Source organism: Drosophila hydei, unplaced genomic scaffold (assembly GCF_003285905.1).
Source record: "Drosophila hydei strain 15085-1641.00,03,60 unplaced genomic scaffold, DhydRS2 tig00008114-arrow-pilon, whole genome shotgun sequence".
Taxonomy (NCBI): domain Eukaryota; kingdom Metazoa; phylum Arthropoda; class Insecta; order Diptera; family Drosophilidae; genus Drosophila; species Drosophila hydei.
The window spans coordinates 4,051,830-4,078,855 of NW_022045827.1; the positions used below are offsets into that span (position 1 = coordinate 4,051,830).

The following is a 27,026-nucleotide window of genomic DNA, read 5'->3' on the forward strand; positions in this document are numbered from 1 at the left end:
ACATGCAAAACGCGTGTCACATTCGCATTTCCGCCCTGTCATGCTAGTTTAGTAGGGTCCCAACACAAAAATACAGCTCCTACGCACACATGTGGCAACACTTACCCTCAACACACACACACACGCACACTCGCACGCACACACACCGTGGCAGCGCTTTTTGGCTTTGCCGTCCTTTGGTTACTTTGACGCTCTCTGGATAAGTGGGCATGCGTGTGTGTGGGTGTAGTTGGGCTCCTTTTGGAATGTGTAACTTGTTAAAAATCCATTAATCACGTAAGTGGCAACTCTGGCAACGACAAAGCCAGCATACAAATGCGTTCATGCGTGCAAAAACTCAGCCAGCAAAAAGCCGACAAGCTCTGACTGCTTCAGCTGTTGTCCTGCCCTTTCCATCTACCAAACTTGCTCTTTTTACAACACTAATTTGTATGCGCGTGTGTGTGTGTGGCTGTGTGTGTGTGTGCGTTTGGCGCTCACTTAATTTTTGTGCCTTGCTTGCGTTTCTGTACTGTTTGCATTTTGCTAGCTCATTATGCTCCCAGGCTCAACCTTTAGCTGTTGCATTACTCATAATATTTGCCCCTCTCTCTCACGCCCCCTCCCCTCTCCCTCTTCCGATCTCTTATGCTGTTTTGCACGTTTCCGGCGAAAAAAGCTAGCCGGAAATTATGCATGTAATTAAATTTACAAAAAAAAATCATGAATGTTTTGGTCGGGCGCCGTAAATTGTCTTTGCTTGAATCAGTTTTTTCCCTCTCACAGAATTGCAAATAAAAGTAATTAATTGAAAAAAATGTGTATAATGACAGTTTAGCATAAAACACACATATTAGAGAGCATGGCAAAAATCTAAATTGTATATATATATATATATATATATATATATATATTATATATATATATTGTAAATATACCAATGTTCATAAAAATAGTAGTGCAATTGAGCACTAAATATTGGGACACAAAATTTAATTTTTTTTTTTTGTTTTTTTTTAATGACAAACACAGTATATTGGCAGCAATTTAAAACGAATATAAAGATTAACATATTTTGTTCTTAAGTTATTAACTTTTATATTCTTAGAAGAAAGTTTCAAATGAACTGTATAACCAAACTCTTGATGCGAACAAACCCAGTTGAAACCCAGCATAAAACCACTATGAAAGCAAGCCTTTTAGATAAGTTCTAAATTCATTTACTATTCCTTAATTTACGAGAAGCTTTTCATACTGCAAGTCTTAGTCTACTTAGCAATGCAATTTTGATTTACATGCCATAATAAGCCAAAATGCTTTACTTTTAACCAACGCTTTTAGCTGCCCAATCAATAACGAAGCAAATAAGTTGCTTTAATTGTGTCAAACTCTTTGCTCTTAATAATAATCTAATATCCTTGGCAAAATATTGCACTAAGAGTTTCGACCACAAGCTGTGGCCATATGCAGCTCGGTTGTTGTAATTCCGTTTGGGCCAAGTTCACATAAAATATTTAATGAAACGATGGCACAAACCGCACTAATTGCAAAAACCAAACATTTTCCCACAGCGCCTTTGGAAATTCATTTTTTGGTAGTTTCCAAATATGCTGCGTGTGTATGAGTGTATGTGTGTGTGTGTGTGTATGTGGTTTGTAAAAGCCGCAACAAACACAAACCCACAGGGACACAGGAAATCAGAGCGAGACAAAGAGTGGCGAGTGGAGCGTGTGCAAAAGAGAGATAAAGTTGGAGCAAGTGCGATGGCGTTAGCAGAATTGTTAATATTAAATTACCAAAAACTATTTGCAATTTTTGAAAGTTTTGCACTGTCTGGGCAGGCCGGGCGGGCCAGTGCGGTTGGCAGCGGGCGCACTGCAGAGGGTGTCGACGTCTTGTCTTACAAGTTGCACGCATTCCTTTCGGCACAAATTCCTTGGCTCCTTTTACCATAACACACACACACACACGCACACACTGCTACACACAAGTTTATTATGTCTGGCGGTGCTGGCCAGGCGAGCGCCAGAAAGTATGCAACATTTTAATATGTGTGTCAGCTGGCGCCCGTTTGCATTTGGCAGAGCGGCGGCGCCCTCTGCCATTGTCTCTGAGACGCACATCTAATAAACCTGGCAGAGCAACATTCGCAGTAAGCATCTCTGCGGTTTTTGCCACAGCTTCAGAATTTACTGTGTACCGACTGCATGCCCCGCACAACGCTTCTATCTGGCTGCTTGCGGCAAACCCTTTACGCTTACCACTTGAGCAGCAGCTTCCCACGCTTTGGCCCAGCTCTGTCAACCCGTTTAGATCTGCGTGGCACCTGCTGCAAAGTTTTACGTTTTGGTTTTCTTTTTTGTTTTTCCTGGTTTTTCCTGCCCTGCAAAATCAAAGTTAGCACGCACGTTAGCTGCTGCCAGTGACTATGTCTCAGGTCCAACCGATGCCACTTTTACTTGCCGAGCTACTTCAACTCCAGCAGCCAGTCAGCCAAAGTCTGCTGAAGTCTGCCGGCGTCTGCCAGTCTGTCTTTTGTGCCCTTGCGAACTTTTCATATACTCAGTATTTTCTACTTAAATTAAATACAATGTGTGCGAAAAGTAAATTGAAGTTTGCTTTATGTGGATTTTGCACTCTGCGCTGCATTTACGGAGTTTCATTTAAAACATGTTAAACAAATGCTGAGAACGGGGCTTACATCAGCCCACAACGAAAAAGTTGACATTACAGGCATTGGGCAGAAAGTCTGCGAAAAAGGGGGCACAACTTTCTGGGGGTAACTTGTTAAAGGCTTCAACTTTGAACTTTCAACTGTTGCCTGTCAAATCTTGGCTGCCTGCCGCTCGGTGTGAGTAGAAACTTGCCAGTGTTGCCCCTGGCAGCGAGACTCTCTAGGTAAGAGCTAGAACACACATTATAGAAAAGTTTAAATTGTTAAAGTAATTGATTCTGAATACCACATACATAAGCACATAATAGAGTGAATACTTGTATGTATCTAGCACACATAACAGCTTAACGCGTGATGTAACCAAAATGCCTTGTCTAAAGATCATTAGCATAATGCTTGAAAGCATGCTGATCTATTTGAAAATAGGTTGAGTTAGGCTGAGATGAATGTGCTTAAGAAAATCTATAGGATGTTTGAGGAAGTTTTCTTTGGGTTGGTATAGCATATAGATTAGCACTGCCTCGACAATGCGCTGGGTAAAGCAGCTTTACGAATTTATTCTTTGAGTTCTTATTAAGAAATATTATATTTATATAGACAATCAGTCTTGCAGCAGCTGTTAAAACATGTTTAGAATTAAAATTATATTTTCTTAAAAAAATACGAAATTACGTATACGTAATATGAACACATTAGCTAATGACTACGTTACTATATGCAACAATAAGTACAAAAAATATTATAAATAAGGCACCTACACATCAGCTATCATATAATAAGTTACTGTCACAGCAGAAATCATATTTGTGACTACATCAAATGAGTTTTAATTACGTATACGTAACATAATAAAGATATAGTATAATATACCCAATACACACACATATATATATCTACAATCTGCGACCTTTAGGTCAGGTAGTCTACAATAAGTAAGCCAACCTGCTAAAGTTTTATTTTACAATTTATTCTTCACAACTTCTTGGCTCAACTTTTCGATTCAGATATTTATAGCTCGCTTAATTTGCCACGGATTATTAATCAATTCTCATTTGTGCTTCGGCGCTTGTAATACTACAGGTAAGTGCTCACATTCACACTCCGACTACGGCAATGCAATTATGAAACTTTAATCATCCGCTAAACCAATTTTCAAAAGCAACAAAACTCATAAAGTGCACAACACTGAACGCATCACCGTTTGACTCCTACTCGCTGTGCGCCTTTCGAATGGAAAATGGGGCAAAGGAAAAAGAAACTTTCCTTTGCGCCACACCCCGAAAGCAACAACAATAGTGAAAACACAACACAAAGCAGAATTAAAAGTGAAAAAGTAGGCGGCCAGTTGCAAAGGCCTCTCGAGGCAGCCCGGGCGCAGCCATTGCGATTGGGGTTGAGTGGACTGAAGGGCCGCACCCTGGACAATCCCTCGTTTCCCCTTAGGATTGCTGCTTGTTTGTGCCACTGCAACAGCAGCGCGTCTTGGATTTCCAGCTGGCGTGAATAAGGTAAATACGTTGAGAAACTCACCTGGCACCGATGAGCAGGCTATTGCCATCCTTGGTGACGAGCTTGAAGTGATCCACAACGCTCTCGTTGCCCAGAAATTTCAGTATATCTTCGGGACCTGTAAAATAGTTGACAAAAGGGAAAAATATTAATATTTGCACTTGGCTTAAGTTGGTCAAAGCACGAGACGAAGACGGAGCTGGAGCTGGTGAAATGGACGTGCGGGCGCTAGTTGGTCTGACTGCAAATGCCTAATTAGGCAATTAGGCGTCGTTAAAGGCGACAAAAAGGCGGCTAAGGGTTGGCCAAGGCTAAAACTAAAGCGAAATGCTAAAGAGCTGAAAATGGTGGCGTACGACAAAACAATGCAGCCGCCAAGCTGCGAAGCAAGGGCGCGGGTCTATAGTAGTAGTAGTAGTAGTAGTTCGCCTGTTCTTTGGCTGATATGCAAATGGCGCCCGAGCAGGGACCCGGAGTTAAAAAGGCAGCCAATGCGGGCACAAAGGATTGCCCGTTTAGCAGCAAAAACAGGACAACAGCAGCAGCAGCAGCAGCAGCAGCAGCAAAGTTTTTTGTCATTTGTTTACTTTAGCTGTTCGCATTTAGTTTTTCTTGCTGCGCCGTCTGGGAAAGCGAGCAGCAACCACTGATAGTTGTCAGCTGCCACAAACTGAGCTACTACTGCCTGATAAACTAGCAAAGAGCCATCAAGTACTTAAATCTCCCAGGGACTGGTACTCGGTAATTACATGGCGAGGTGTAATGTTATGGCTCTGCTGCTCGGTTGCTGTTGCACTTGCTAATGGCAATGCGACTGAGCCAAACTTAACGGCAAAGGTGTCACTGCAATATCTTCCGAACTGAACTTTAATTCTCAGCTGTCACACAAATCTCTCGAGCTGTGCTTTGAGTAAATAAACAATTCAAAGAATGTAAAGTGCTTAGCTGGCTTAGTAAACTTAAGGCAGAATATAGAGTGGATAGCGAAATGTGATTGTTCAAAAACCTTTCTAATATGAAATAAATGTAGGAGAATAAGATTAAAGCGCCTGGGAAGAATGGCTCAAAGTGGGCTGTTTGCATTATCTTAAAGGGTTTTTGCTATAGCAGGAATATTTATATTTCCTATGAAAGCGGGCATTTGCCGCTAAAAAAACCTTGCATAAAACATTTTAAATGAAGTTTAATTAAGCTTCTCTTTGTCTCCGACAAACCCAGAGAATTTCTTTCATTCGCTATCTGCTCATTACGAAGCAACTCCTTGGCAGCTCCCTTTGGCCAACACTTGCCTTAAATTCTTTTACACTCGATAAACATGACTCCATTTCAGCTTGAATATATATTCCCATAATAGCCACGCGCTCGCCCTCGCTGCAATCATTACGGATAACGTAACACGCCTTTTGTCAGTCGCTTCGTTTGATCAATGATGTCAGGGTGAACTTTTTGCAGCTCAGCTTTTAACTTTGACTGCAAGCGGTCAACCACAAAGAGCGAAAAAGTTTTTAGCGGCTTTTTTTCGTCCTTTTTTTTAGCTCTGCTTGGACATGGCCAACCGGCTGCAACCTGGTTATTGAAAGCGCATTTGGATGCGCGTTTCACACGTTTCACTTTAGTAGACGCTACCCGAAAGACTACAAAAAAAAACACAGCCAAAATTAATGGGCGTAAAAAAAGCTTTTATGCACGAGCTTTTCATATGGGACAGGCCTTTTGTTTGCTTGACATTTAACGTGACACGTGGGACATGTGCGCATCTGACTGCACGATTAGGGGCAGAGCCCCCAGTTTTTCGAGGGTTGGCGCGTAACTACGAGAAAAGTTTCGGCGCACTCACGCCTCAGCATATGCGACATTTTTAATTTGGCGCTTTAATTAAAAGCAACAAAGCTTTGTAACAAAAAACGACGCAGCGAGTGAAAGGGTTTGCAGAGTTTCCAAAAAAGAATAATAAGTAAAACATGAAGAAATATAACAACAAATTCACGACAGCTGCAATGGTAATGAAATATGCAGAGCTGCCAACAAAGATGAGCAGTCAGAGCAAAGAATATTCAACAAATTTGTAACGCGAGTGAATGGAAGACAGAGGGAAAGAGAGAGGGAGAGAGAGAAGGAGAGAGCAGTCAAATTATGCATATTAGGTAAAGAGAAGAGAAGACGGCTGGAAAACTTAAAAACAATCAATTGTTATTTACATATTCAGCTCAAGTTGAACAAGCCTTAAAATGAAGTCATATTCTCTCAAATGCAGCTGCCTCAGTAAGACTCGGGCTTAACAAGTTTGTTTCTAGACACAATCAATATATTATTACTATTCCTTCACAACTATTAAATCTTTTATCCTTTACGAACTTTCCAAAGTTTCTTATTGCAATCCCTGAAGCGTTCCATTTGCTTTGCATATAGAGTCGACATCGCACATAAGTTATGTTTAATGCTACCGCGGGCCTTTTCGTCGACCCTGCTAACTATGTAAGCCCTCAAATTGTAAGCTAATATTTGTTTTACCTACATACACAACACGGCACACCCACACACACACACACACACATTTCGGCCAGCAAACAGCCAAAAATCTAATATTTACCTTGACTTTCAAAATGTATGCAACGCCAAAGTAAACTGCAACTCAACACGTACCCAAACCCCGAGCCCAGTGCCTGTGGCCCCAGTTCACAGCCTCGCATAGCTCCCTCGACCCTCACTGCCAGCTGTATTTGAACAAAGACGCAGCAGACCGAACCGAATCCGCCAGACGATTCAGCAAGCAGTGAAGCGAACGCCAACAAAAAAAATCATTTATATATATATATAAAAATATAGTAAACGAAGGCAAGAGCCTCGACGGAGTCTATCACTTTAATCAACTGACTGACAGTCGGTCGGGCCTGCCGCTCCAAATTATGCAAATTCAACGAAAATAAACGTGAATTCCGACATTCGAAATCTACAAATGCCGGACAGCCCAGCTCTACGACCCACTCTCACTCAGTGTGTGTGTGTTGAGGATTTCACATTGCGGTAACAATGGCGACAACGTGTCCATGTTTGACTTTGTCATGCCACTGGGAACCGAGAGCCGAAACGTGACAACGCAAAGATCGCCAGCCTTAGGATGTGATGCAAGAAAGATTCGAGCCGAGCAGTGAATGGGTTTGGCCTTTCAAATTAATGAAGGCCACAGAGCATCGGCTACTCTTAAGGAAAATTACAGAGCGCTACATAAGCTGATTATTAAATATTTCGGAATGAATTTTTCATTTTGCTGCTTGGCGTGTATTTTTCACCCAGCCGACGCACACTCTGGCAACCGCAACATTTACAAGCGGAAAAGGAAATATTTACTCAACTACAGACCAGTGTCCATGGCGTACTGGCTCTACAGTTAGTATCATAAATATGCGCATTCAGAGGGCGGTCAGGAACAGGCGTCGTCTCGGCCACACCTTGATGAGAGCGAGCGAGTTGACCAAGTCGTGGAAGTTGGCGAACGAAACCAGCAAAAAGACAGTGGGGTATTAAAAATGCAAATACTTTATAAGTGCAGGCAAAATGTTGCACTCCAGCTAGTTGGAGCTGGACAAAAAAACAAACAAAAAAAGAAGCAGCATAAGACAACAGCAACAAAATACTAAATAATGAAAGTTACCTTAATGGACGTAACTGGAACTTGCAAGTAAACTACAAAAAGTTAACAGAGAAGTTAAGTAGATAAGTTAGAGAGGGCTGCCAGAGCCAACTAATTGAATGGTTCCATTTAGAAGTCAAGGCAAATGCTACGCTGCCATTAACGAACTGTTGTGAGTGTTAAAAAATTGATACTATTAAAAATATTTATTATATACGGCGAGCATTGATAACAGTTGCGTATGCAATAAATAAACTATAAATTATTTGGTGAAATTATACGCGCAGCAACTGTGAGCGATGCCATGGTAAGTATTCATTTATTATAAGCGGCTTTCGCAATGCGATATGGCTCGTTTTTGGCTGCTGGCCATGAGAAATCAACGGCATACACAATGGCGGCGGCGTCACATAAAAATTATATAGTCGCAGCGAGGAAAAACGGAGGCTGGGCCGAGGGACGGCCTCGGCCGGAAAACAAAATGCGGCGATGCGTGAAAAACATTCCACGATTTCTGCAACGCGCCATCCACCGACCAGACCAGACCAACTTCCTGTTCATGTTCCGTGGCTGCTGTTGCCGCTGCTGCTGTCGACTCTATCCCTTGGCCAGGCGGCGTTCAATGGGAAAAATCCCAGCCGAGATTTGCATTTAATTGAAATGAACGCCGACACACACACACGCACGCACAAAAGACCAGAAAGAAATGCAGAGCACAAGCCAAACATCAGAAACAAAATGAAAAAATGGAATACAAACTAAAAAAAAAAAAAAAAAGACGATCCCAAATGCAAAAGAGAATCATTTAGACATAGAGCCGCCAGTAAACGAAATGAAATCAGAAATCGACGCCGACGCTGATGTTGGGGCACAGTGTCTTATCTCTGAAGCAACATAGGCCACAGGCTTATCGTTAGCTCATGCAGCTACCCAGCTTAGCCAACCTGGTCGACGCCTCTGTTCGGTTTGTTTGATTTGGTTTTGCTTTGGCTTTTAGCTTTGCCATTTTTTCGTTGTGTATTGTTTCCTTTTCCAATTGATGTGCCAATCTTCGTCCCAGTCACAGTGGTTGGCGGCGTCCAAGGAGCTCGCAATTCTTTTCCTGATGCTGTTTGCATCTTGATAGCACAGCTTCCATGCTTTTGGGCTATTGGCTTTGGCCTAAACTATAACCGAATCCAATGGAACACCTGGAGGACGTTGGCAACCGGTAATTGCGGTGCTTCAAGTGCCTTTCGAGACAGCATACAAGATGTCCATGCATAATGAACAGGTATTTGCCCAGCTAATTGGAATGAGGAAGCCTTTCATAGGAAACATATGGAACTACATAATAAACAAAATGTATTATATATATATATATATATATATTAAATATGATAAGAAAATAAAGCAGCTCTTATAGAGATTAAAGCAAATTATAGCTCATATTTCAGATATTGAAAGGCTTCATTTATTATTGGATTATGAGAATTTACTATTGTTGAAGGAAGGAGAAACCTACAAAAATCTGCTAGGATACCAAAAACATATAATTATTATACAATTTTGTTTCAAATCTCCTGAGCATTTACTGTAAGATGTCATTAGCTTTAGCTTAAGGATTCTCTATTATATCTTTCTTCAGCTTGCATTATTTTTAAACAAAAAGAAGCTCTTCGATCTGCCTCTTCAAATATTCGTATTAAGACTTTTCTTCAGCACTTTTGCAATTGGATATTTGAGCATTGCCATCACCTAATCAGAGCTATATCTACCTAGCTTTTATTCACAACCATCAATCACCTGCGCAAATCATAAAATTGGTATATAAAATATTTTTTTTTGGCTGTCACAAGCAATACAATCACAATTACAAATCATTTTTGTTCCATACGATTTGTTGTTTTTGTTTTTGAATGCAAACAATTGAAACAAATCGAATTTACACGTATTGTGTGCTAATGAACACGCCCCCAAGGGCTCCAAAGCAGGCAACGTCCCAGCGCATGGCAGGCGAAATTGGCGTTGAAATCGAAGCTTCGTTAATATTTCAAATCGTTGACAATTAAATTTAATTCATCTACACTTTGTGCATTACAATTTGATTTGATGAGAGGTAAAAAAATTGCTATAAAAAGGGATCACACACATATATATATACTTATGTACGTATGTATGTGCATAGCTCCGACGAGTGCCCAATTATTTACATAATTGCATTGAATTTGCGGTTGTCGCTACTTAATGCCAAAGCGTGATGCCTGTAATTGGATATTTACATTTACGAAATTCCCTCATCGACGACATATTTCTATAATACAAACAACAAATTGCATAAATTGGCAAAAAAACGAAAATTACATTTGAATTCATAATAGATTTTTCTCTTTTTATATATTTTGTAGCAGTTTAAGTCTGAGCTTCAAACTCTTCTTTTCAATACTTATATGAAACTCTCTCTGAGTTCATAATAAATGCATTTATTTTTTTAAGTTATTTTAAGCAAAAACATACGCACAGTTATTTAATATTTATTCATATACAATTCTGGCTGGCGCCACCTGGCGTCCATTTGGGCGCAACATAACCTTGTTTCAAACGTGCTTCATATAAAATGAAATTAATCGGCAAGCGTTAAGAAGAAGTCATAAAAGCCTTTAAATTCATTTGGGCTGAAAGTGAACGGACGTTGGGCGAGTGAAGACGAGGCCAAGCGGAAAACAGGTTCGCGTTGGGTCGAATCGGGTCGGTTTGGGTCGGGGTCTGCCGCATGTCCTGCGGTTGCCGCAAAATGTGACAGGATATGGACTACACGCCATTTATGGAGCAATTAACGCAACTTACGTCAAGTGGAAATGCGAGGCCAGCAGCACACATGTTCGAGGACCAAGGACCCGGCACGATCCGTTTCGCGCTCATTCGCGATTCCGGCGCGCAGCTGTGCCGCGATTCTGTTACGTAGTTTATGCACTTTTAATTATTATTGTATTATTTTGCATTTATTTACGCTCATCGCATGCGACGACGCGACGTGGCTTGTCGTCGGTCGGCGAACTGCCACCAAAGACCAGCGACTCCAGAGCTTTTAATGACAACAAATTGTCGCAACCAATTGGCAGGTGTCCTTCTTCCCCCTCTGCTACTACTTCTCGCTTTGTCTTCTTATTTAAAGGCACCAAGCAAATGTTGAGAAATGCGCCGACAAAAGAAATGGCTCACGTTAAAATATATACAAATTTAATTACTTTTTACGGCGTCAGCATGCGTGGGCGTGGGCGTGAGCTCTGCAGTAAATTAAAAGCTATTCTTGCAGTCGAGCAGGTCTCAGAGATAATTAAATTTCGCTTATCGATCAGGCAATTCGCTACATTTCCACCAGGTAGCTTTGATGACCTTCAGCTACTCAAGTGAAGATGAATTTACATTGTATATCTATATATCTATGTTTTTTTTGTGTATTCGTTAAGTGTTTATCTGCTGATAGCTTGCGTAATGCATTTTCATTTTTCCAGTTTTTGTTTTCGTTTACGTTTTCTTTTCCATTCAAGTTGTGTGCATCATTAGGAGCTCACGCCTGTATGACTTGCTCTTCAAACAGAAACTAAATGATATTTTCGGCATGAGCTGGCTGAAAACTCATCTGAATGTGTGCCAAAGCATTTGCCTGTTGTATCTACGTGTTGGCCTTCTCTCTAACTCTGCGTGGGTGTATGCCCGTGCATAATCCAGGCCTGGCTTTGCCGAATGGGGAGCAGCAGCAGCAGTAGCATTTACACGACGCAGATAAGATGCTTTACATGTGCCTAAACAAACACATGGCCAGAGGAGCCCACAGCCAGCGATGTCAGGTGCACGCACCCAGTCGCAACTGGGCCAGTGAGGCATGCATGAATGAATAGCAAACAGGTAGAGATGCCAGCTGAGATGGAGACAAAAACACTGACAGACAGACAGTCTGATGTGCGAAGCAGGTGTGTGTGTGTGTGGGTGTGTGTGGGTGTGTGTGCACTAAGCACACGCGTCACTTATTACAATGACAATGATATGCGCCCACACCCACACGCACACAAATGAATGAATGCCAGCATGGGTTTGGTCCTTGTACCGGGTTAACAGTGTCAGTGGGTGTAATTGATCAGGCTCAGGCACTTGAGCCCTGCTGTAGCTGGGGCGCACGCATACACAATCAAACAATGACTTGCATTGCGTTATAAATTGACGCTACTTTCGAGCATGGCCAGAAGCCGTGGGGCTGACGGGCCAAGCCATAAGGCCGCTGAGCCATGTGTGCGCTTTATGATATGCACAGCACGAAACTGAGCGTATGTACAAAATGAATTGCAATACACTGAGACTTTTCCAGGCACACTTCAAACACAAACACATATATTGCTGTACGTGTTTCCTTTTTGAAATGTAATCAAAGCTTGAAAGCTCACTAACATAAATGCAAGCGCTGATTGAAGTTGCTCTTTTTGCACGTCATTTTAATATACCTTAATAAACACCTGTGCATGGCATAAATGTTAAAGGTGAAGGAGCTTTCTCCTGTTATGCAAATTCTTATATGAATATAATTCTTCTACAAGTTAAGTTTCTTTAAGCTTGCAAATCTCAAATAAAATGTCTTCATCTGCAGTTTTACGGCTTCAAGTCACACGCAGCACCTGATTAACAATTAATCCAACTATTTACCTATTCAATAGCATTTTATTGGCCATGTTTCGGCGTAATTTCGCTCAGTGTGCGAGTAGCTGGCACGTGCTAAAGTTTATGTATACCATCTGATGGCTGCTGATGATGAGTACGACGATGATACTTTGTTCGTGTTTAATGATGCCGTTTGCCTGTCAACCAGCGGCAGCTGCAGCTGCAGCATCGCCTTAGCTTTGGCTCAGTTTAACTGGCAGTGCTTCTGTGCCTCTGTGCCCCAGCCACAGCCCTTATTTACTAACCTGTCCTGTCCTGTCCTATCGTCAACTGACATTATCATGTAGGTTATGTCGCAGCACGCTCTCTGGCTTTTCATCAGCTCGAACCCAATGATTGCCTGTATGACAGCCAGAAGCACGTCAGTGGCTGCCACTGATGCTGCTCCAATGACCCATAAAACGGACGCCGGCCCAGGACATGAAATCCATTGCAACAAGCTACAGCCAGCCAGACAGCCCGCGTTCGCTTTTGTGGTTCACATGGCACGCGCTCAAAAGTAAAGCGGGTCATGTCAAATCGACCGAGTATACCTGGTCCTAAGCCTGAGCCTGAGCCTGAGCCAATGCCGGAGCCGAAGCCGGAGCTCCTGCAGGTGCTGCACGGTGCCAATTGGCATCGATGCAGCTTAGTTGCTGCGATTGGCCCTAATGAAATTGAGCGCTGTGCATCTGTACGGAACACATCGGATATGGGACTTTAATACAGATTAGTCGAAACAGCTGTAGGCCAAGCAGCTTAAAGCACTTTAAATTAGAGGCATAAGCTAAGGCTCTTAAAAATATAATAATACAGGATCTCAAAACAAAAAGAAATTAAAGTAGATTAAAGCAAATAATATCTATAACATAAGAATTTATTTCTTATCACAAGGAATTTAAGACAGCATCGAATGAAGAACATTTTCAAATAGAATAAAAATCTTGAAAATTCTAAACAAGCAAACACTGACCTGGGGACATTTATGTGTTAAGTTTGGCAAGTTCTTGGAACACAGATAACAATCCCCAAAAAATCTGTTTAAATAGGCCCGGAACACAAAGTACGAAAACCTTTTCATTACGAAATATTTTGGGCTTTCTGGGAATCAACTTGTCAGGGGCTGCTGTAACAAGGCATTTATTTATTTGCTAGACCGCGAGATTTCGATTTGGCAAAGCGCTTGTTTTATATACAATTGAAATCATCAATGTCATCATTATTATCGTTACTCTGCGGTCGTTGAATGCTTTGAGCTACTTGTGGCTGGCGGATTTTCAGCCCATCGTCAGAGCAACCAACCCTTGGGCCCCAACCCTCCGGCAACTGACTGGGCTGAATGCGAAAGCTTTGCCTGCTCAGCGACTTGGCTTTTATTTATTTAAAGGCCAAAAACCGATGAAGCCCAAAGTCTTAAGTGGTGAAAAAGCATTCGCTTTGAGTTCGTACCGGCATTCAGGGCCCTTTCATAATTTCAGTGTGGGTGTGTGTGTGTGTGTGTGTTAGCGCCGACATTTTAATATTGAAGGATGGGGCAGCATGAAGAAGCTTTTTATACTACGTTAAATGCCTTTGACTGGGACACACTCACACACCCATGCTTAGCGGCACACGTAACTGTAATATTGAAGATGTTGGCAAGACGTGCGTGCGGCAGGGCATTAGCGTAGCAAAAGAAATAAAGTAAACTGAAGATAAAAGTGCTCGCGGCAATGAAACGAACACAAAGACAATGATGGAGCTGACGCAGACGACAACCTGGCCAAGAGCGGAAAAGCATGTGGCACAGAGAATGTCAGAGCAGCAGCAGCAGAACGGTTATTTATCATTGCTCGGACAAACGACCCGTTATTTACATACTAAGTGCTACTTCGGAGAAAGCGAAAACTCTTAACGGCAGCGCAATCTTAAGTATAGCATTCACATAGGTTTATATCCGCGGGCGGCATCATTATAATTATTCAATAAGTAGACAGTTATGATAATTTTTCTTATACTTATCAAAGTCCTTAACGTTATTCAATATAGTTTATGTGAGTAGAATTGGTTTGCACGTGATACACACCTGAAAAGAGACAAGAAATAGAAAATGGAATAAGTTTTTGAATAGAATCTAATATATATAGAAATACTTAGATAAAGTCAAACGCAAAACAGCTTGAAAAATACTAACAAAGAAACAAAATACTTATGTACAAAAGTATGCTGGCTTCCATTTGAAGATATGGAACACAAGTCAACGAAATCGCATCAATTTGCCATATATACAAAATACTTATTATAAGGGCCACAGCAGACTCAAAACTAGCAAAAAGACAATAAAAAGCAATCCCAACATAACTTGCCAGCAGACTTCAGCACAGAAGAAGATTTAAGAAAACTAATTTACCCATTACATTTACCGATTATTGATTATTGCCTAAATGCCACACCCACGCACACACTGCCATGCCCAGTTTTATATGCTCCATGCAATCCTCTAATATGTAATAAACAACAAAGTCAACAATGTAAATACCACAAGTGATTTAGAGTAATAATATTAGAATGAATTATGTGTCTGTATGTATGTATGTATGAATGTCTAACATAATATCACATCAAAAGTGTTAGAGAAGCTGACTTAATGCAACGGACTAACAAAAACAAAATTTAATAAATTTATAAATATAAATAAAAGCCCGAATACAAAGCAAAAAAAGAAGACTGTAAGAAAAGCTCAAATGTTTTACCATTTGCAGCATTAAATTTGATGCTCAAGCTAATTTGAAAAATCTTTAAAATATCTTCAATTGGCGCTTGCCAAAGAATTCAATTTATTTATTTAACTATTTATTATTATTATTATATTCTTCAGTAATAAGTTAATTATCAATTAAACTGTGAGTAAAATATAAATTTTGAATTAAAGCTCATTGCATTTAATTATATATTAAATACATAATTATTATATATTTTATGAATTTCAAACATGCTCGATTCAAAAGAGCTATTGCAGCTAGAGCAGATGTAAAGTGCCAGCTTATGGCATTTTTAACAAAAGAATCAAAGCTCAAATGAATTTTATTCACATTCGTTGCCCTAACTCAAGTCTCTGATTAATTTTCAATTTAGGGCGCACTCAATTTATGGTCTATATTTTGTGTTAGCTGCCAAAATAAATCGCTTTGCGAGCATTATAGAACGAAGCTTTAAATAATCGCGCTGAAAGGTCTTTACAAATAGAAACAAAATAAAAGTTGCGCCCCTCGTTGATTTGTATTTATTTTGCTTTTTTTAATCTGTTTTTTTTTTTTTTTTGGTAGCTTCTGCAGTTGCAGTTGCACTTGCAGCTGGGGTTTTTTTTCTTTAGTCATGGTAGCAATTTATTTGCTAGTTGCTGGCAAAGAACGGGCAAACAAAATACGGGTAAGGCAAAAACAATTGTTACAACATTTAAGGATGCCAACGACGAGGACGAAATGGCAATAAAGAAGCCAAAATCAATGGAAATATTCGCGTTTGGCATAAATTCACTTTGGCTGTGGCATGATAGCCTCTATGGACCAATACACAGTCACGACCACGCCCCCAACCCCATAAAACAACATTTGAAAATAAAACTTTGTAACCCAGTTTTTCGGTTTGGCCAAAGGATGGGCGGGCCACATGTGGGGGCATCTACCATGCCACGGCTTCTCTTCTGGCAAAAATGTTGCCAGCACACTTTTTGGTGTTCGATATTTTCTGTTCACGAATGGCAGGTGTGTGCGTGCGTGTGTGTGTGTGTATGTATGCGAGTGTGTGTCGTTTGCATTTCGGCACAGCTGCAAATGGCGGAAAATGAGAAGCCAAAGGAAACGACCGGCAACAACAACAGCAGCATTGGCGCTCTGAGAACTTTTATTGTTAGCAGCAGCAAAAGATACAAAAAAAAAGAAGAAACGTTTTTGAACGCACTTTTTGCAATGCTACGATTTCAAACGACCCTTCGGACATGTGCGTGTGTGTAGGTGTGTGTATCTGCAGTTAAATATTTTATGAGCTTTCGTTTGTGTCTCTCTCTCGGTGTGTGGTCGTCATGTTGCGAAAAAAAGAAATTCAAGCAAACAAAATTCAGGCAACAAAACCTGTGCAAAATTTTTCTGTTGCTGTTTGCTCTGCCTGTGTTATTGCTACTTGTACTTCGCCCACTCCCGCGCTCACTTTTCCCCTCTCTGCGGTGCAGAACTGCTATAAACATGCCCTGCAGCAAATTTATTGAATTCTCGCTCAACAGCAACAGCAGCCAGAAAAGCAACTTAATTTTCAAGTGAAACTTTGTTAATGTTCGCCATGTGCTGCACAAAAAAAGTGCCTCACAGACATTTTCAAGAGCCAGCGGCCAAATACCCGACCCAGCCACGCAAAACAACAATAACAAGTAAGAAAGCTCTAGTCGGGGTGCCCGACTAGGAGATACCCTGATCCCAGTCCTTTGAGTTTTGTAATATTTTCCGTAGTTTGTATCGAGTATTAAAAAAAAAAGAAAACAAATAAAAATCGACATTGCGAGACCAGGATTCGAACCCGGATTATTTGCGCAACGTGCACAAACTCTACCAACACCGCCACTTCATAACTAAAAAAAAAAAATAAATAAATAATATAAAACAATAAAAAACATTTCATCTCCTCTGGTCTCGAACCCGGACCAAGCTTCATCCGAGAGGTGCCTCTACCAACGCAGCCACTGCCCTTCTTACGCGAGCTGTTGCAAATTTGAACATAAGTAGCAGCTAATAATTCAGCACAATTCAATCGCAATTTCAATTCTTGGAATAGAAAAGTATACACGCATTTGAATGTATGTGTGCACACGCATAGGAAAAATGCGTGCGCGTGGCGCTGCTGACATGTGCTTTTGCAAATTGGCCAAACGTTTTGTTTAATAACTTCTGTTTTACTTAATGGATTTTAATGAAATTTTCAGCATATGATCTACATATCCTATTGGCTTGGTTGAGATGCAAACGCCTTCACATAATGGCCCTAGTTCCAACTAAACTTAAATTCTAAGAATTTGGGGGAATTTGGAGCCGGTATCCAAAATCCAACAAAAATCAAAATTGCATAAAATATACATAACACTAAATACAAAATTTGGAGGCTCTAGCTCTTAAGACGTTCGAGATATAATTTATTTACTGCATTTCAATAATGTTTTTATTCGATAACAATTAAATGCGAATAGTTATCGAATATTTGAAACAAACTTGACCTGCGCGTGCTATACACGGACCTACAAAAAAAATTTCAAGTCTCTAGCTCTTATAGATGCTGAGATCCACGCGTTCACACATACGGACAGACGGACAGACGGACAGACGGACAGACGGACAGACGGACAGACAGACAGACGGACAGGGCTCAATCGACTCGGCTTGTCGTCCTGATCAAGAATATATATACTTTATGGGGTCTGCCACGCCTCCTTCTGCCTGTTACATACATTTGCACAAAACCATTATACCCTGATTTCCCATTTTTAATGGGATCAGGGTATAATAAACAGTACGACGCAGTGCTGTGCTTGCTATGTCGGCTGATGTTTGTACTGGGTCGAGTTATAGTTGAGAATTAGTTTTTTTTCTATGTTTCTGACTGCTGGACTACAGAAAGTTAAGCGACTTTTGATTTAGGTGTCGTAGCTGTTAGTTAAATAATGTAAAATAATTTTCATAAATTGAAAAAAGAAATTGTCAGAAGTGGGATTCGAACCCACGCCTACAGAGTAGACTGCGACCTGAACGCAGCGCCTTAGACCACTCGGCCATCCTGACTGCTGTATTGCCAGCGGCGCAATCAGAAGCAACAGCAAAAGCAACAACAAATATGTGTGAAAAATAAAGAACTTATTCACATAAGCTGACTCACTGAAACAAAAAGCGAAAAGCTTAAAGCTTTATCAAAGTTTTTAGAGTGAACCGAATACTTGCTTAAAAAACGCTCAAAAATTAAGAAATCATTTTAAATTGCTAAAAATAAAGTGGTAAATTCCTATATTTCAGAATGTATACTATATGTCATTAAAGTATATACTGAAAATTAAAAAAAAAAACAATGCATATATACAAATGCTTTAAATATGCATTCGCTTATATATTAAACCACATTTTAAAGACCCAATCAATGTGCATGGAAATCTAGCACTATGGCAAAAATTTAAGAATGCCTCTTACTAGCATAAATAAAACTACAATAGAAATAGAATGGTTTGGGGGGGCACTGGCACCCGGGCCGGGCGTATGTAAGTGAGACGGCAAATGAAAGTCAGTCGCGCAACCAAATGGGAAACATTGTTCTAAAACAATGAAAATACATGGTAAAAGAGGAGCCCAGGGCCCAGACCCAGAGCCAGTGCCAGAGCCCAACTGAGCCCGAGAGCTAACCAACACACAGCATGCAATAAAAGGCAAAAGTGGAATATGTGCCACAACGCTGAACAGATGCCAACGACCAGCACACATATAGCCCCAACCCTACTGCCCCCCTCACTGGAGAGTCCACTTGAAACTTTTGCGCTATTGTGCCCCCAAGCGTCATGTACTGCATTTTGTTTTTTTTTTCATACTACTACTAACTGCAGCTTCTCTGTAGACTTTTTATGTTTCGGGCTCAGTGAATCTTGGCCAGGCAGCAGTTCTACCGGCCACGCCCACAATACAAAGGCCTCGTCTAGAGTGATACATATACAAATACATATACATGTATATGTACATTTATATGTATATATTCTTATGCAGAAAAATGAAAAGCTGTAAAAAGTTTTGAAATATAATTGCTGCTGCTATTGTAAACTCCATTAAATTTATAAAGTGGGTAAAGCTTTTTTTTGTTTTGTTTTTTATTTTCCCTTTTTCTCTTTTTCCATTTTCCTTTTGGTTTTTTTGCCCCTCTGGAATATGAACGTTTACAAGCATTGATTAATAGTTTTATTGTATTATTTATATAGTGGCTGGCCATTAATTTTGCATTTTAAATAAAAGAGCAGCACTCAATTAAATATGTGGGTCGCGCCACACAGTGCAAAGGCTCATGCATGTTTCATAGTGTTTGTGTATATGCGAGCATTGAGCCTAAATAACAATAAGAATTGTATTTTATTTAAGCCGCGTTTTATTGGTCAATTGAAGGCACTTCAGGCACAAACAAATCCTTAAATATTTTCTCTGTACTTAAATACTTAATGCAGCTTATGTTCATAATGCTATATATATATATACATATATATATATATATATATATATATATATATATATATATATATAGATATATATATTTTTTTATTGATATTGATTTATAACTGTTACTTATAAATAGTTTTCTTTACATAGATGTATTCGACTTTTAAACATTTCACACATTGCATAATTTACGTACTTAAAAAACTTTTTGCGCTTTACCTACATAGATATCTCATATACTTACACTATATGCATTTTATGTACTTATAAACTTTATATATATAGACAATTTATACTTGTCAGACTTAATATACTTTATATACCTATTGCACTTTATAAGCTTTATATACTGTATATACATCAAATTTCTATATAGTTTATATACTTTGCATATTAAATAAACTTTATACTTCTCATACTTTATGTACTTTCGAAACTTTAGATGCTGTCCATAATTTTATTTACTTTATATATTTTATAGACTTTATACTTTAGTTAAGTACTTTAAATACTTAAATACTTTATATACTCTATATAATCTACAATACTTTACATAATTTATATAATTCATCAAGTTAATAAATTTCTATACTTTTCATGCTTTGCATACCTTACAAGCTTGTCATACTTTATATACTTATGCTTTTCATTCTTTCTATACTTATCAAGCTTCTCATACTTTATATTCCATAACCTTTATATACTTTATATACTTTACATGCTTTACATAAATACTTTGTATACTTAACATACTTTATGCACTTTACCTACTTCATATACTTGCATATTTAATTTTTAATTTAAATTGAATAATATATTAATTAGCTTAAGCAACAAAAACTTGTCCCAACTATAAGCATAGTATCGAAACTATATACTCGTTAGCTTATCAGCCCGAATGAAATCTTGTGACGCGTAGTCGGGCGACTATGAAAGGTTAATGGTTAGATTAGAACTAATTTATTGACATTTTGAACTGTTTCAAATTTTGAAAAAAAAAACACTGCGAAGCCATCAATATGAAGGTTGTCCAACAAAGAACGAGGCGTCAAAATGTCTCTAAGGCTCAAGCCTGAGCGGAATACGTAAAAACTTGGCCGAGGCGGGCCATAAGCGAAATGAAAAGCCCCAGAATGGCGAAATGCGATAGCATTTTCATAATTTTGCCATTTGGAAAATATCTCACGCATTTGCAATTATGTGCGGATTTTTCATTTCATTTCATTTCTTCATTTCATTTCATTTACGTTGCGGCCTCGCGGCTTTCGACCCAAACGAGGGACCGCAGTTGGTTACATGGCCAACAGCAACCTTTCCCTATAAAAGAATTTATATATGTTTTTCTTCTCCTTTTTTTTGGCATTGTTGCCTGTTGCCTGCTGGCTGTTTGCACTATTTTGTTGCTGTTATTCTGTTGCACATTTATGCGCAACCACATTTCAAAAGCAATAAATTCTGCAGTTTTGCTCTGCAACAAAAAAAGCATAGAAATTGGCGAAGAAAACTTTGCTCATTTGCGCGATTTTGATTTTTTGTTTCTTTTTTTTCTGTTTTGCTGCTGCTGCTGCTACTGCCGCCTCAACTAGCGAAAATAAATTAAGGAATTGCACACAAAACAACAAATTCAAAGTATGGCAAACTTTTCATTGCTGGGGTAAGCGCTAACACCCAAGTAAAAACATTCAATATTTTAATAAAAAAGAAACTTTTTAGCAAAACATCGCGCATACTATATAAAAGCTAGCTGTAGGTGTAATTACTACAAGTCGACTTAAAAATACCCTCTATAAATTGAATTTTATAATTAATTCCAAGCGAATTTAACTAAACAAATTTATAATTCATAAAAAAAAAACAGAATTAAAAAAATATATATATAAATAATTCAAAGATAATGATATTAAATTATAAAGCGTTAAAAAAATTGAATACAATAAAAAAAATCTTACTTTTAAAATAAAAAAAAATTGTAAAAACATGTTTTATACAACATTTTTTATGTCTGACTGTTGCAAGCTATCAAATACCTGTCTTTAGCTGTCGCTCTTCATTAAACCGATATACCCTTTTCGACAGCTCATCCATACTGGGTATGTCAAATACTTTATACAATTTCGTTTTTGTGAAAAATATATATAAATATTTCACACGCTTGTTACTGCAGCGGGAGAAAAAAATATGTTTTTCTTTACTCGCTTTTTTTCTGGTGTTTTTTACAAGCCAAGTTAACGCCTCCCTCCCTCAGCAGCTTGTTATTATTTTACCCATTGAGTTGTACAAGCTGTAGTTGGCAACAATTTGCAGCGTTTTCCCACGAAATGAAAATTCCTCTCGAGCCTTGCCATGAAAATTAATTGCGCATTTATTTGAGTGAGTTTCGGTCTTTACCGGAAGACTTCCTTACAACTCGCTGAGTTTTGTTTTACGCTTTGTTATTGCCCAGCGCTTACTTTACGCATTTCTTTACCTTGCTATTGCAAGGCTAGCAGCTGGGTTGAACAGGAAGAACTCTCACATTTCTGCATTAAGTATATATTTATATATATATATATATATATATATATATATATATATATATACATATTATATTTATATATATATATATTTAAATATTGAATATATTTTAGATGGAGGCAAAATTTATAGATATAAACTAAAACAAAATATTTGAAATTTATTCCAAAAAATAAACATATAAATTATAGATAAGACATAAGTCAATATTTAACTTAATTAATAAAAAGTAAAAATAAATATATTAATTGAGAATACCATGTACTTTATATAAATTTATGTAAGGGTATGATAATATTATAAATATATTAATACATTTACTAAGAAATACATTTACTAAGAGATAAAGTTACAAAGAAAGAAGTGAAGTTGGTGCTTATTTCTTTTTAAAAAATATTAAAAATTTTCTAGGATATACTAAGTACCTATACGAGCCATATATAAAAGAAATTCTTATTTCAAATTAACATTTACTACAATTGAACTAATATTGCTTCATGACAATATCAGACTTGAGCTACATACATTGATCAGCAAATTTAGTTCATAATAATTGAATTTATTGCTAATTATTATCAGTCTTTATATACTATAATAAAAAGTACAGCAAATAGTTATATTCAAAGCATAAGTTCAAGTTATCAGCTGATAAACAATGTGCAGTAAACAGATTTCTTGTCGACTTAGGAACAGCTTAGCTTAGAGATGACTTTTCAAAATCGAGTACAACAACAGAATGCGACAAAAATCATATCAGAGGCCAATAAAAAAAATATATATATTTATATTTTTATATATGTTAATTATCAAGGCATAGCGTCTGAAAGTTGTCAAGTGTCAATTTATTAAAATTATTATTCAAGACATGCATAGCGATTACACATCTTTGACTACGTAGGAGCTATGCACTTGGGGTTGCCGGCTGGCTGCTTATCGCCCCTGATCCAGCTTGCAATTCAGGGCCGAGGAAGTTGAGCCGGGCAGGGTAGATGATAAGTGCGAATCGGACTGCACATAATTGGTAATTAAATTATGATGTTTGCTATTTTTGGCTGTGCCGTACCCATTGTCTGATGCTGATATGGTGCAGTGCCAGACTCGATCGGGTATAAAAGGCCCAGCTGCAGCACGGCTAGAGCAACAGTCTTTAGGTGTTTGGAGCTGAAGCATACCAAAGCCGGAGCAGTAGGAGTGAACGCATCTAGAATGAAACTGACACTGGTTCTTCTGGCCTTCGTGGGCTGTGTGGCCGCTTTCAGCGTGCCCACCTCGACAAAGGTGAAGATCGCCGATGCTGAATTTTTGCAGAAGCAAAAGTTCTTCTTCGAAATCCTCTACCGCGTGGAGGATCCACTGATGTTCGAGGAATGGATCAAGTTGGGACAAAAACTGGTGGTTGAGAAGGCACAATACAAGGTGCGTTTTTACCATACTCGAGCAGTGTAACAAAATCCATTGTTCTAACGTTCTGGTCTGCCTGCAGGAGTATGACTACTATATGGAGAAATTCTATGAGTCCTACAAGTATGGTGCCTTGCTGCCCAAGGGTGAATTCTTTGGTGCTCTGGTCAAGACTCACTACAAGCAGGCCTTGGGTCTGTTCAACTTCTTCTACTTCGCCAAGGACTGGGCTACCTTCACCCACAACGTTGCATGGGCTCGCATCCATGTGAACGAGGGCATGTTTGTCTACGCTCTGACCATGGCCGTCATCCACAAGCCCGAATTCGAAGGCTTCATTCTGCCCCAAATCTATGAGATCTTCCCGCAGTATTTCTTCAACAGCAAGTTCGTGTACGAGGCCGAGAAGTTCGACTATGATGTGTGGAGCAAGCTGATCATGTACGAGAAGGAGTACAAGGACATCCTGTACAAGGATGTTAGCGAGTTCAGCGACAGCTTCTACTTCTACACCAAGGACTGGAAGACCTGGCAGTGGTGGAAGATGATGGGTCTGGGCGAGCACTGGTACGTCGAGGATAAGTTCTTCCTGCGTGAAAACATTGCACAGTACAACAAGGATCCCAAATACGCCGAAGTCCTGAAGGGCCTCAAGAAGTTCTACATGCCCGTTGACTATACCCGCGACATTGACTTCTTCAACGCTGAAAGCAAACTGAGCTACTTCACCGAGGATTTGGGCTGGAACGCTTACTGGTACTACCTGAACTTGGACTACGCTTTCTTCCTTGATGGCAAACAGTTCGGTCTGGACAAGGATCGTCGCGGAGAATGGTGGATCTACAATGTGCAACAGATTCTGGCTCGCTACTACCAGGAGCGTTTGGCCAACGGCTTTGGCGAAATCCCAGAGTACTTCTGGTACAAACAGGTCGAGTATGGCTACGATCCTCAGCTGATCTACTACAACGGCGTTGGCTACAGCTACCGCAAGAACTACTTTGAGTACCAGACCTACGGCAAATTCGACATGCTCTACCAGGTGCAGAGCTTCTTCGATCGCATCAACGATGTGATTGAGACCGGCTACTACAAGACCGCCGATGGCGTTGTCATCGATTTCCGCAAGCCCGAGGCCATCAAATACATTGGCAACTATCTGCAGGGTAATGTTGACATCTACGACAAATACTTCTTCAACTACTACTATGTGCTGTCGCATATGTACTTCGCCGATGTTGACTACTTTGACTTCGAGGTGTTCCCCAATGTGTTCCTCAACTTCGAGACCATGCTGCGTGATCCCTTCTTCTACTCCTTCTACAAGAAGTTCGCCGATGTTTTCTACAAATTCAAGTTCTATCTGGCTCCCTACACCAAGAAGGATCTGTCCTTCGATGGCATCAAGTTCAAGGATGTGAGCGTCAGCAAACTGGAAACCTACTTCGACTTTGTGGACTTTGATGTCACCAATCTGCTCAACGACAAGATGACCTTCGTCGATGGCAAGTTCGTCTGGGACAAGGCTCTACTGGCCCGTCAGGCTCGCCTCAACCACAAGCCCTTCAACTTTGAGTTCACTATCGACTCCGACAAGGTGCAGAAGGGTGTTGTGCGCATCTTCCTGGGACCCAAGTTCGACGAATACGGTCGCGTTATCCCACTGAAGTACAACAGCCAGAACTTTGTGCAGATCGACAGCTTTGTGTATCCCTTCGTTGCCGGCCAGAACAGCATCAAGCGCAGCTCCAAGGACTTCACCTGGACCGCTGAGGACCGCATCACCTACACCGAACTCTACAAATACGTCATGCTGGCCAGCGAGGGCACCTACGACTTCCCATTGGATCTGAGCGAGCCACACAACGCCTTCCCCGATCGCCTGGTGCTGCCACGCGGCTGGGAGTCGGGCATGCCCATGCAGTTCTACTTCTTTGTCTCGCCCTACAGCGAGGACTATGAGCAGTACTCCAACTTCGACTACACCTACGAATCTGGTGTTGGCTCCGGCACCCGCTTCGTTGACAGCAAACCTTTCGGCTATCCCTTCGATCGCGCTGTCGATGAGTACAGTTACTTTGTGCCCAACGGCTACTTCAAGGATGTCAATATCTATTACGTGGACACCTTTGCCAAGTACTTCGAACAGAAGTATGTCAACTACGGTACGTTTGACTACTCCATTGTGTACTAGCAGAAGAAGATGTCGTTCGATTTAGCTCATAAGTAATTTTTAATGCAATACCAAAAAATCAAACCAAAAAAACAAAAAAGAACTCAGAAACGATGAAGACCGAGCTTTCAATAAACATATAAAAACAAAAACATATTCATTTTTTAGCGTTGTTATTTTACAAATACGTGGAAAGCAAAAATAAAAAAAAAAATGTATGGAAAATATTTAAAAAATGGGATTTACAAGTTTTACTTTTATTTTATCTAGCTGGAAGAATATAAATAGAAATTGTTGATATTTTGTTATATAAATAAATTTACGATATAAAGCTAAGTAAGACGAGCTGAAACTATATATTATAAAGCAACATAAAATTTTTATGCATGAACTAAAAAGTTCCTGCACAGATGCCATCGCGCGAAACTTGAGACAATATTTCAGGTAACAGAAAACAGTTTAAAATAAACTCATAGGCACTCACAATACATATAAAAATATATATAAAATATATCATATATTCATAGAAAACAAATTTAATCGACGACTTCAAGGCAAAAGCAAATATTAAATTCAATTCGATGCCGCCTTATTGCACAACAAGAATTTGGGGTAAAAGCATTTTCGATTGACAAGCAAAACGCGCGACCACTCGATCCTGTGGCTATCCTTGGCGAGTGCTATCCCTGTTGCACTCATACTGGTGGCATGTGCAGGCAGCGCTGGTTAATGTGTCATTCGTACCGCAAACTGTTGCAACGTCGCTCTGATTGCATTCGAATCGAAATCAACCGCAAAAACTAATAATAAAGTTCAAATGTTAAATGTGCCACAACGAGAGGCTGATGCACGAATCGCAGTAGAGTAAGGTTCAGACCAAACTGCAACGTGCACCACCCCAATGGCAATTCGATAACAATGCGGGTGCGTTACTCCATATACACACAGACACATACAGGCACACACAGACTAGTGATTGCCCATTCCGATTGTAATGTAAATGAAGTTATGCTCTGCGGCTTTGATGTGGCGCCCAATTGCCGCCCATTTTGCAATTGAATCATGCAAGACACAAGTATGCCCCATTGCCAATGCGTTATCTGAGCCGATGTGGCAACCTGATTCGGTAACGATAATTTACAGTTATGCCAGCCCGCGATTATTGCCGTCTATCGCATCTGCATACGCAGTCAAATTCGTATTCGTATTCGCATTCGCATTCGCTTTCGCATTTGCATTTGCATTTGCAGTTGGTAGCAGCAGCTGATT

The 27,026-nt window shown here is 39.7% G+C and overlaps 2 protein-coding genes and 1 non-coding gene across 3 annotated transcripts in view; 1 reads left to right on the forward strand and 2 right to left on the reverse strand.

Moving 5' to 3' along the window:
- The window catches only part of LOC111599501 (semaphorin-1A), a 148,796-nt gene that overhangs the window by 57,199 nt on the left and 64,571 nt on the right, over positions 1 to 27,026 (reverse strand). Inside the window, 1 exon segment of the mRNA XM_023315170.2 lies at positions 4,184 to 4,280. Coding sequence (XP_023170938.2) covers positions 4,184 to 4,280 — 97 coding nt within the window.
- On the reverse strand, positions 18,183 to 18,265 carry Trnal-cag. Its single transcript has one exon. It is a non-coding gene; the product is annotated as a tRNA-Leu (tRNA).
- On the forward strand, positions 23,381 to 25,898 carry LOC111599502 (larval serum protein 1 gamma chain). The gene is made up of 2 exons (XM_023315171.2): positions 23,381 to 23,599; positions 23,667 to 25,898. Exons 1-2 carry the CDS (start codon positions 23,390 to 23,392, stop codon positions 25,776 to 25,778), a joined length of 2,322 nt encoding a protein of 773 aa, XP_023170939.2. The 5' UTR covers positions 23,381 to 23,389; the 3' UTR covers positions 25,779 to 25,898.